The sequence below is a fragment of the Canis lupus genome, chromosome 19, assembly GCF_048164855.1.
Source record: "Canis lupus baileyi chromosome 19, mCanLup2.hap1, whole genome shotgun sequence".
NCBI lineage: Eukaryota > Metazoa > Chordata > Mammalia > Carnivora > Canidae > Canis > Canis lupus.
In genome coordinates, this window is record NC_132856.1 from 19373674 (window position 1) to 19386044 (window position 12371).

The 12371-nt window shown below is 34.3% G+C and overlaps 1 protein-coding gene across 5 annotated transcripts in view; it reads left to right on the plus strand.

Moving 5' to 3' along the window:
• CNTN3 (contactin 3) overlaps window positions 1-12371 on the plus strand; it is a 327880-nt gene that overhangs the window by 108578 nt on the left and 206931 nt on the right. For 4 of the 5 annotated variants that reach the window (XM_072785362.1, XM_072785360.1, XM_072785361.1 and 1 more), the window contains 2 exons: window positions 1828-1954; window positions 12142-12317. In XM_072785362.1, the coding sequence (XP_072641463.1) occupies window positions 1828-1954; window positions 12142-12317 (303 nt within the window). The remainder of the gene's footprint in view (window positions 1-1827; window positions 1955-12141; window positions 12318-12371) is intronic. The other variant, XM_072785364.1, reaches the window with a different exon arrangement.

The window sequence follows — 12371 nt, forward strand, 5'->3', positions numbered from 1 at the left end:
GTTTATTATAGGGAAAGGATACATGCTCAAATCAGCCAAAGGAAGAAACCCATAGCATAACATCTGGAAGGGTCCTAATACTAAGCTTTTGTTGTTCTCAGAATGAGTAAACCTCCTGGTATTGATGTGTGTTAATAAGCAAGGACTACTGCTAACAAGGGAAACTCACCAAGCCCCAGTGTTCAGAGTTTTTACTGGGGCATCTTTACCTAAATGGCACCATGGGTAGTTGAGCTCAGTTGCCTAAGTCAGCTCCTACCTCATGACTCAAATATCCATCATCAATCACGTGTTGGGCTTTCTGGTATGGTCAATCCCCATCCGCCACTGTCAGATGTGGCTGGTCCTACCCTCAGATCCAGTGTGGCGAGGCCCTACCCTAAACAAAGGCATTCTGATCATGTATGACATTGGTTACCTACCAGAAGCTGAGAGCCAAGACCAGATGAAGGGCAAGACTACATTCTGATATAAAACAGGAGGGTATTCCTGCCTGGAATCTGGACTCAGATGTTCCAGAGGGTGTGCATTCTGAAATGCTGTGTGAACTTGCCCCTGTCACCTAACTACTTTTAGGCCTAGTGCTTCTCTCCTGTTCACTGGGAATAATGATCTCTGCGAAGATTAATCAGATACTGTCATGTAGGATTCATGCACTGGCATCAGCTGCTGCTGTTTTCATCATGTCAGTGATTATTTTCAGTATCATGTTATTTTATTATTCTTGTTATTATGGTAAATACTTCTTATGAATGAGTGTTATTACCATTTGAAGTAGCCAAAATACAAGTTTTTAGCTTCTGGACTTTTGAGTGGGGAGCTTTTCCAACCTGTTTTCTTTGTCCGACTACTTGTAAGCTCTCCTTGTCTCTTAGTCTGTTTATTCATTCTTTGCTTCAGCAGAAATTCCTCCCATTTTACTGAGCATTCCAAGATAGGAGAGTAAAGAAGTCTCTCTCTTTCTCTCTCTCTCTCTCTCTCTCATTTTTTCCTGTGAATTTGTTTGTTTTCAGAAATGCTTTGGCAATGATTGTACAACTAAAGTAGCATAAGCATTTGTTGATGGCATTATCCCATTCCTTTTTAAATTCTGAGTACAAAGACAGATTTTTGTTTTTGTGTATATGTGGAAATTCTCAGAAAATACTCAATTTTTCTTCACAAAGTAAAAAACCTTTTATTTATTTTTTGAAAGATTTTATTTATTTATTCATGAGAGACAGAGAGAGGCAGAGACATCCAAGTAAAAAACCTTTTAAAAGATACTTGCTCAGAGTTGCATCCTTCTCTCTTCACTTGGCTGGTAATAAAGTAGAAATACCACCAAATGTTGAGTGTTTTGAGGTCAAAACAGAAAAATAATATTGTCAACCTTCAGATTTGCATGCATGGCAGATTTTGTAAGAAAGTCATGGTCAGGTATTCAACTCGTTTTGAATACAACTTTACTTTTGTAATGAGACAGAAAGACCTCCTACAAGAGGATGTTCACCAGTGAAAAGTTAGGTAGACTTTGTATTATAAAAAGTAATTAGTACAACCTTACTTATACTTTTAAGGAATTTTACTAATATGGCAAGGTTTTTTAATATAAATTTTCATTGTTTCATACATGTTTCTAGGCTGTCAACAGTTTAACTGATGCTCATTAGCAAAGCAATGCCTGCAGAGCATGTTTTATGGACAAGGGAAACAATACCTGCTGTTTCTTCTTTTTCTTTAAAGAGCAGATACTGGTTGCTTATTTTTCTTCGATTCTAGGATGCGGCTTTTACAGTGCCTTTTACTTATTGTGATTATTTGTTTGGATGTCTTCCACCCATGCAGGTGAGCTTCTCTTACAAGGTCCAGTGTTTATCAGAGAGCCCAGCAACAGCATTTTCCCTGTGGGTTCAGAGGATAAAAAAATAACTTTAAATTGTGAAGCAAGAGGCAACCCTTCACCTCATTACAGGTATAGTGGCAAGTTTCAAATCCAAATTAAGAAATAATCATGTAGCAATTGTGCCCTTTTTTGTTTCAATATAGTCATGGCATCACTAAGAAATAATACATGAAACTGTAGTTGTATGCTATGTTCAACAGATATCACATGTAAACATTTGGATGCATACTGTATATATTTGATTATTCACTTTACAAGAAGATTTTTTGATTTAAAAAAGACATAGTAGAATCTCTTAAATAAACAATGTCTATTCACTGATTTATAGTGCAACTTAATGTAAAATTTGTGTTTATAAAATGTAGTCATTGGGAACATACCAGTTGTGGGGATGAAATCAAATGTTCCAAAGGTATTTAGAAAACATAGTTTTAAAAAAAGACACTTTTCAGCATTCATACTTCTTTCTTTACCATTTTACTATGTGTTTGAAGTAAATTAAATATAGAAGAATAAAATACATTCTCACTAAAGTCATTTTAAGTATTCTTGGAGAGAAATTATATTTAATTTAGTAGTTTTTTTCATGTAAAAGTATGCATTTTTCAGATTACATGAATAATACTTGTTAACCGAAAACTTTCAAACATCACAGAAAGGTATAAGGAAAGAAAAAAATGTGAATTCCCATCACCTTAAGATAAAAATATTAACATTTGGGGGACAAGGGTAGATTATTTGGACAGGATGGGTATTTACTTTTTGAAAGAACACAAGATTAACAATTTTTACTGTTAGATGTGCTTAGGTGACCCAATTTAATGAAGAAATGAATTATTGATAAATAGCATATGCTGCTTTCATGTAAGTGGCTACAAAAAAGTGCTTGAGGCACCTTGAAAACAACATGCTCTTTTGAATACTTGTGAGCATTTGTCTCAAAAACTCTGTTTACAGTATTAGTTTCTTGGCAAAACCTTTTCTATAACCTGCAGAACAAGCATATTTCAGACTATATTAATAAAATTATAAGTGTTTAGAGTAGTAATGTAGATCTTATTGAACTTCTATTGTTTTCTTAATTATTACATGTAAGTAATAGAAGGCAACATTCATTGTTAAATTGGGTCAGCATTGGGTAGACCTTCGTATTTTTGCATTTGAAAGTAATCGAGGTCAGTCTCTTTCAACAATATTCAAGACATGTTTATTGAGCACCTGTTAAAAAAAATAAACAACGATTCCAGGTTACTAGTCAGAACTGACAGAGGTGATAAAAAGTTCTCTCTGCCTCTTCCAAACCCTGTAGAAATAAGAAAAGTATAACATAAGATTTTAAAAAATTGTATTTTATGAGATAGTACAATTAATCAGACACAAGCACAGGTAACATCTGAAAATAATTTCCTCTTTGGGGGAATGATAAACAGATCAATAGTAATAATAAGATGTTATCATCAAAACTTTTCGCCCAGCATTTTCATAGGGCATTCTAACATTTTCTAAATGCACTCATTTGTTTTTTTCTGAAACAGATTATCGTTTTAGATAGGACTATAATATGACAAAGTGTCCATATGAATGACTTACCTGTGGATTGTTTCTGTTTTCAGTAAAGTTGTATTCCCAGCATTTATCTTATGAATAAATTGATGATAAATGTATTCAGCTGAAAAATTGTCAAGATGCAAGATTTAGTCAGACAGGAGTGTATTTCTAAATGAATAGTATAATTATGTTTGTAAAATTTTATCAAATAGCAAGAAGTCTTGAGCTCAGAAATCCAGAAGTACTCTTTTGTTGCAATCATTTATTTATATATTGAGTATTTATTATAATGCCAGGGAGTGTGTTTTTAAACATACTGACAACATGTATAAAATGTTGATGAAGAGGTCTTGTCGTTTACATAGCGCTTCTTGTATTTTATGATGTGGCCTGAGATATTGTATGTTGCCATTTAAAGAAAATCTGTACCTGAAACTAGGAGATACATGACTTAAATTGATTAATCAGTTTTATGTCTGATAAATGAAGAAATTTAACATGCTAAGTATTGTTTTAAAGTATTTGGTTTGTAGCTAAATAGCCCAGATACTTTTATTATAGCTCTAAAGATTTTCTAAAGTAAAGACTTGTAACCAATACAAAATTCCACTTAAACTAAGGGTTTTTAGTCACTGAAAGTCAAGACCTTGAAAAAGCACAAGGGAACCTCTTTACATTGTGAAAATATTAGGCTTTTATATAACAACTCAGTTATTCATGTTATCCATGTAAGAGGTTATGCTGATAGAGTAAATAGGAGTATAGAACAATGTAGGTTGTAATCATGAACTTGTCTATTTAGACAGTGCCTTCAGTTATGGCCTGTTTTTTTTTCTCCTAGTCAGTCATGTAATGATCTACAGTAGTCTTTAAATATTTTAGAAGAAAATATGCTTGTTTATTTTTATTTTTTACTAGCCTTTAAAAACTATAGATTAATGGTATGAGTATGGAGTAACATTGAAGACATAAAAATGGGGATTTTCTTTTTTACATGAAATCAGAGAAAGGATATTTTTTATAAGTATTTATAAATAGAAGCTGTTAGATAGATAAATAGATACCATAGAAGAAAATCAGTGGTTCATGTGAAATTACAATTTGAAGACAATCCAAACATGTTTCCCAAGATTAAGAATAAAGTTTAAGAGTCTTATAAAAGAATATCCTCCATAAGCCCACAGCCTGTCTTGTAGACTGAGACAGATTTATCTGATGAGAGATCTTTTCTTGAGTCTCCCATTGGGTAAAAAGAACTCTTAATTGGTCATATTAGAAATCCAAAAGTTCAGAAATTCTCAAGAGAAATTACTTGTGTTAGGGTTTAATTGAGAATTTTATTCTTTCTTTTGCATCTCCCCACCGAAGCCCCAAAGCCTATATTTAAAGGTTAATTAGTATTCATTCTCATTGTAATTGCCGATGATGCTGAAAGAGATTGCCCTGAGGGAATATTAATAACTTTTTTAAATGGGAGGGGTTTCTCTGACTTTTCCTGGGGTTATAAAAGCTCACCATTTGCTCAGATGAAAGACCCCAAATAGGAAGAACCCTGGTCACTTCCACTGATACCATTCACCCTTTAAAGGAACTACATATTTGAACTAGGGTGGGATAAAATATGCAAATACCTGTAGGGACCAGGGAAGTAGCAAAGCTAAAAGAGGTGGGCGTGCCTTGGGAACATATAGAAACTTTGAATAATGACTGGAAACTGTCGAACACAGCCACAAGGCTATTGAGTAGTCATGACCACTTCTCAACACTGGCCAATGGTTACCATTCAGGAATCTTAGTCCAATGTAATAAAAGGCTTTCAAGAGATGTTTTAAAATTCAGATATTTTCTCTTTGGAATCTCTCTACTTCTATTATTGACTTGGCCTTTTTAAAAATTATTGTAATGTAGGCCAAAGAAAATAAGTCTTAAAGTGGAATGTGGCCCATGTGGGCTTTATGTTTTCAATATTTAGTCGAGCTTGAGATTTAAGAGCTGTGTTGTTCAATATGGTAGCCAGTAGCCAGAAGTTGGCCCTATAGATTTAAATCAGTTAAATTAAAAATAGATTTCCTCAGTCAAGGCAGCCTTATTTCAAGTGCTGAGTAGGCACATATAGCTACTGTAAACTGATGACCATTTTTATGCTTCTAGAAAGTTCTTTTGGATGGCACTGCTGTAGACTGATCCTTGAATCCATAGCTTTTCTGTTTTTTTCTCCTTAAAAGGAAATAACCACAACATTATTTTCTTGCAGTTCTATATAATAAGTAAACTATGTTAATAAAGTACACTGTGAAAAATATCAGATATACAAATTATAAAGACTAAATATCATTGCAAAATATCATCTCCCTGGCCACAGGTTCTTCCTTTAAAGTATGGCTCCCTATAATGGAATTTACCAGAAGTCTACTACATGTATTCAGAGGGCACCTTTCCTATTAGTGTCATAAAAAGTTTTGAATGGTGTCAGAAAAAAACATGAAATAAAAAAATAGCTAATAGTGTAAGCAATCAAAACCCGAGAAAAATGTAGAAGTTGGATTTTAGATATTACAGATGGAAGTGTAAAAATTAATTCACATCGTTTGTTGTTCTTCTTCGTATTTTTGAAGTGGGGTGAGGAGGAAGGATAACACATGAAGGTCAAAACCAAGTTAAATCAGTTGGGTCACATTTGTATTCTTAACTAATCACTGAGGCCAAGACGTGCATTGTTCTGAGTGGCCAGGCCTGGTCACCTGAGGAGTGGCCTCTTGGATGGGAGTGAGCGGGAACTGCTACCAGAAAGAGCAAACATGGATGCAGAGAAGGCAGGAATAGCAAACCTCTTCTGTAATTCTCGTAGGGATAATTTTAAGGCAGTCACTGATCAATTTGAACCACACTATAATTGTGCAAACTGAAAGTTGCTTTTAATCCCAGTGGGTTTTTTTTCTTAAATGTATATGTTTAAAATTTATCAGTGAGTGAGAAATGGGAATCTGTGTCATAAAACACATTTTAAAAACTTAATTTTTAAAAACACAGCATTGCAATTTAACTCATTTATATCTTTGGCAATTATTGCTGAAGCCTAACTAGTTATTTTTGGATAAAGTATTGAATATGCAAATTCGAACATTCATTCTTTCAAGGGCTGCAATTATTCTCATCACTTCAGTAAACATATTAACAAACATTGCATTTGAACACAAATGCATTTGCTTATTAACTTGAAAGCCGCATCTAAAACCGCAAATTGCTTCTGTGATTAAATTCCTAATTTTCCTGTCAAACCCCAAATAAAGTATTGCCTGTTGATTTAACAAGTGTTTAGTGTGGGCTTATTTCCCAAACCTAGCCCCGCTCCCTAAATATTTCAGTAAATTATTTTGTTCTTCTCGCTTTGTTTTATGTTGAAGTCTAATATGTCACACTCGTTTTTCACTAGTATATTGTTTATATTTCCATTTTCGTGACCAGATTTGGTGTGATAGTGTAGATATGCTGAAGGATTACCTTTGTATAATCAGCTGTGAGGTAAATTATATCCAGGGATTATTTCAAAACTACCTGAAGTCACTCAGTTTTGTTTCAGTTTCACAGGGTAACAGTCTCTAACCTTGTTATCACATTCTAGAGAAAGACCCTGTTTGGGGCTCGGTGCCTTAAATTATACTGACAAGGTAGAGCTGTGCTTATATTCATGATTGTTGTTCCACGCTAGTGAGATTTTCTCTAAGCGTTGCCATCTCCTGTAATAACTACTAAGGTAAATAAATAATAAGTAATAAAGTAAATGAAATAAATATGCATTAATTCTTCATCTTTGAGTTGTTTATTGCTAATATGGATAATCTCAGTGAGGAGGTTAGATATGGTTAGGTTACTCCACTCAGAAAACTTCTATAAGCACCTACCGTGAACCACCTATTATGACTGGTGGTGGGAATTCAGCAGTGATTGAAACAGTCATCATTCATCAGAGGTCATGCTTTCAAAAGCACTTTTCAACTCTGAAAATTTAGGCTTTTCATACTTTTTTTTAAGATGTTTTATTTATTTATTCATGAGAGACACAGGCAAAGACATAGGCAGAGGGAGAAGCAAGCTTTTCATACTGATTTAACTTATTGTATAAATTCATGTTTGCTTACACATGCAGACTCATATACACACTCTTAAACATAGTTTGTTTTTTGTATTAGAAGGCAATTCGGTCACTGATGTTTTAGTCTATTTCCCAGAAGTAACAAGTATAGTTTTCATCATGAAAACATAGTAACTGCCAGTTGAAATAGTTTCTATGTCAGGTACCTTATGCTGTTCTCAAAATTCAAAATCTATTGGCTCAAGGGCATATATGTTTTAAAGAAATTGTATTAAAAAAATGTTTAGGGAGAAATTTGCCATAGACTTCTACCATTCCATTGAACAGGCTTGGCCAAATCTCCTTACTCCACCTGCCCAGCCTCTCTCCAGTGAGGAGGTACAGCACCCTGTTGTGTAGAGGATACAGGTGAGATTTTAGGAGAAGTGGATTGATCAGATTCATGTTGTCTCAGGAATTCCAGCAGAGCATGAAGCCCAGGACTTCTCATTCCATCTCCCAACTTGTACTTATCGGCCCGGAAGCAAATTAACATATAACCTCCCCATGAAGAAATAGAAGGGGATGAGAGCTCATTGCTTGAGAATCAGTAGATTTGTGAAATATGAATATTAAACCATTTCTCACTTGTGGTTTCTAAAAGCAAATCCTAATTTGTGTAGAATGAGCATTTGAACACTGAAGGCTGGCAGTGAACTTATAAGATCATTCAAGAGTGTTACAACATGATGATTATACAAAGGTGCTTAATCTTATGACATTTACCACTGAGCTAAAGCTACAAGGTTAGTCTGTTTCTAGAGCACAATGTAAATGTTATAGTATTGAAATGCTGGTGTATGCAGCCCCAGAGCCATGGGGCTGTCTTCTTTTGTTCCAGATCACTGCATTAAGCCTTTTGGAATGAAATTTGGGTATGCAAATGTTACTTTTATGAATTTTTAAACAATTTTGTCATTTCAAGAAGATTTCATTCCGAAACTTTATAGAGTTTCTCATGAACTTCACATTTTATTCCTAAAAGTGGACATCTGCACCTTTTATAAGAAATTGTGAATGTGCAAAAACTAAAGATAGTATCTACCTCTAAAAGCTTCCCAAATTCATGACCTAAATATGCCATTCACCTGTCACACTTTATTACTACGTGTTCATGAACTCTGAACAGTTGATTACAATTCACTGCAAAGAAAATTAATCTAATTTGTAGATTTATTGGACACATATTTGTAAAAGGAGTATGTGTGTATGCCTTCAGTTTTTCCGCATGTTTCTTGTACAAAGAAAATCTGAGAAATATCTGGAAATCAGGCCCAAATATGAATACTTTGCATTGGGAACTTAAGTACACTATTTTCTCAGGATATGATAATTTTTGGAATTTCAGGCCCAAAGGTTCCTCACACATTCCAGAGTTTAAATAAATACAGCCATTTTAAATCCACATACTTTCAAAAAGGGAAAAAACAATTAATGTTTAATAAGATATTGAGAAATTTTATACCACCTGGGGATTAGGTCCATTTAATGATGAATAGTGTTAATAAGGAGAGAAATCTATCACTTTGTTAAAATTAGCATTCTTTCAGGTATGTCGTGTATATCTTAGCTCTGAAGAGTTAGCTAAAGCAAGGGTGCTCTTTTGCGATAGTAGAAACATATTTTAAAAGAGAGTAGATTTTGCCTTTTCACATAATGAAATAATCTAGGGAGTCAGTCTATGATGAAGATTGAGCTAAAGGAAGTAAGAAACAGTTATGCATAAAAGATGTTTCCCATTTTAGTTGTTTAGTCAAAGCTTTGGGATGATATCTTTTAGATCTTAGACACAACTGAAATAAAGTATTTTCCCACATACTTTTTGATCTCTTAAATCTTCCCAGCTATTAAATAGGCTAGAAGAAGTGCCTCTCCATATTTTTATTTATCTTTACAATTTTCCACATAGCCACTGTACCTTTATTATTCATCAGCTAAACACAAAAGCAGAATTTTCGAATGAAGCCATCAGACATACTTAGTTAGGTCATAAGCAGTCTAACTCTAGAACTAAAATCCCTTTTCTCCCATACAAACTGTATTTTGTAGGTGACAAAAACACAAGTACCCTTTGCCATGAGAGTCTTCAGTTCAAAAATATGTGAAATTATCTATGTCTTTTCTGGTTTGAGTTTAGAGAAGTTTTTCCCACTGCAAGCATTAAATTAAAAGTTGTCAGAAACTGACAAATATTTACAGCTTAAACATTCAATGCACCCACTTGTGATTTACTGTTGTTTTATTCTGTGAAAGTCAAGCCCAGCATGTTTAGGACTATGTTTTCCATATGTGGTTTGTGTACATATTTGTATCTGCCTGAGAATTCATTGAAATGTGGAACTAAACTTATACATTTGTTCATTTCCTATGGCTACTATCATGAAAACTTTATTATATATTATTCAGATATAGAAAATGATATATAATCTACTGCAATGATAAACATCCATATAACCACTACTCACAAAATAAAACCAAAAGCCTAAATTTCCTAGTATTTGCTCCCTGAACGTACTTCACTTTCTCTCCATGAGAGCTTTAAAATACCTTAAAGTGGAGGTTTATCATTTTCATGCTTTAAAATATGTTTCATGCATTATTAATATTATTTTATATGTTTTGAAACTTTATATAAATGGGGGACGCCTGAGTGGCTCAGTGGTTGGGTGTCTGCCTTCAGCTCAGGTTGTGACCCTGGGATCCGGGATCAAGTCCCTAATCAGGTTCCCTGGAAGGAGCTTGCTTCTGCTCTGCCTATGTCTCTGCCTCTCTCTCTCTCTCTCTCTCTCTCTCTCAGTCTATGTCTCTCATGAGTAAATAAATAAATCTTTAAAAACAAATGTATATAAATGGTATCAAATTGCACTTTATAAAATGTTTCACAATTGTTTATGAGACTTAAACATACTAAATTCAAACATTTCACAACTATATATTTCATTTGACATTGCATACTTTCATTTGTGATAATGTTAACATTTCATGTCTTTATTTACTTTTAGAGCATGTCATATGTTCAGGTTAAATATTTTATATATAAATACAACAACTTTTAGATGGCACATGACATGATGAAAGAATTCTGAGCTAGACTTCAAGTGAGTACTACTACTAATCCAGTACTGAATAATTTGGGGACAGTTGACATCTCATTCAGCTTTTTTATTGAAATCATCATCTATAAAATGACTACTAGATTACTCACATTCTTAAAATTACAAAGAGTAATTGAGATGATTGTTATAATACACAAAAATTTATAGAACTGATAGCAGTTTCTTTTTGTAATAAAAAGTAAGTCTTCTAGGAGGTAGATGGGCTCTAATTTATACAATGTATGTGTTCTTGAAATTATGGGGTATTTCTGAGTTTTTAAAGGCGAAGTCTACTTTGATGTGTCAAGTATACGTACTGTTTAAAAACTGTTTTTTTCTGGGGACACCTTGGTGGCTCAGTTGATTAAACGTCCAACTTCAGCTTAGGTCATGGTCTCAGGGTTCTGAGATCGAGTTCCTCATAGGCTCCACACTCAGCAGGGAGTCCACTTAAGATTCTCTCTCTTCCTCTCCTCTTGCCCCTCTGCCTGTTCTTTCTCTCTCCTTCTCTCTCTCTCAAATAAATAAATCTTTTTTAAAAACCCTGGTTTTTCTGTTTAAAAACTCTTGTTTAAAAATTACTCCCCCCACCCTTTTTATTCTTTTGGCTTCCCATTGATAAATATGGCTCTGGGGGTTAGTGCCTTTACTGTTTGAGACCCCCTAGGTAGTATATAGGGTCTTTTACCACAGTGTACCATTTAGTAAATAGCATTGTGATGGCTGAGAAGAGTGGAGAGTGCCTGAGGGATAGGTATTTACCCAGATAAATTGAAATGGATAGTTGAGCACTTATCCAATTAATTTATTAAATGTGCTCAGTCAGTCTGAATAAATCAAAGAAGTGTGCTCTTTTCCCCCTTCATTGGCAGCATGAGATTGGCCTGAAGTACATGAGGTAATTACCTCCACTTTCTGCTTCATCTTTGCCTATATGGACTTAGCTTAATTTGTTCATGAACAAATTATTCTCACCTCTTTTGAAAAGTGTGAAAAATATTTAACTTTTAGATGTGATTCTGTTGTGCTTTTTACTATGCTTTAAGCTTTGGTTTCTGTTAAGTAGGCCATGTTTGAGCTTCAGATATGGCACAATGGAATAATATATTTACCTCTCATTTGTAAGAGAGGTGATGATTAAAGTGGATTTTATAATGTAAGATTTATTTATTTATTTATTTATTTATTTATTTATTTATTTATATTTTTAAAAGATTTTGTTTATTTTTCTGATACAGAGAGAAAGAGAGAGCACAAGTGGGCAGGGGTGGAGTGGGGGGTAGTGGCAGGCAGAGGGAGAGGAAGAAGCAGGCTATCTGCTGAGCAGGGAGCCTGATATGGGGCTCCTCATCCCAGGACCCTGAGATCAGGACCTGAGCCGAAGGCAGATACTTAACCTACGGAGCCACACAGGTACCCCATAGGGTTTTTTAAAATATAAATATACTAAGTGGGGAAAAACCTTGACATTTGTTTTGCAGATGGCAGCTGAATGGAAGCGATATTAATCTGAGTATGGAATATCGGTATAAGTTGGACGGAGGAAATCTTGTGGTTATTAACCCCAACAGAAATTGGGATACAGGAAATTATCAGTGTTTTGCAACAAATTCACTTGGAACCATTGTCAGCAGAGAAGCTAAACTCCAGTTTGCCTGTAAGTTTATGCTTACAATGTCTAGCAAGTCCAGCATTTAAAAATATTTAACTG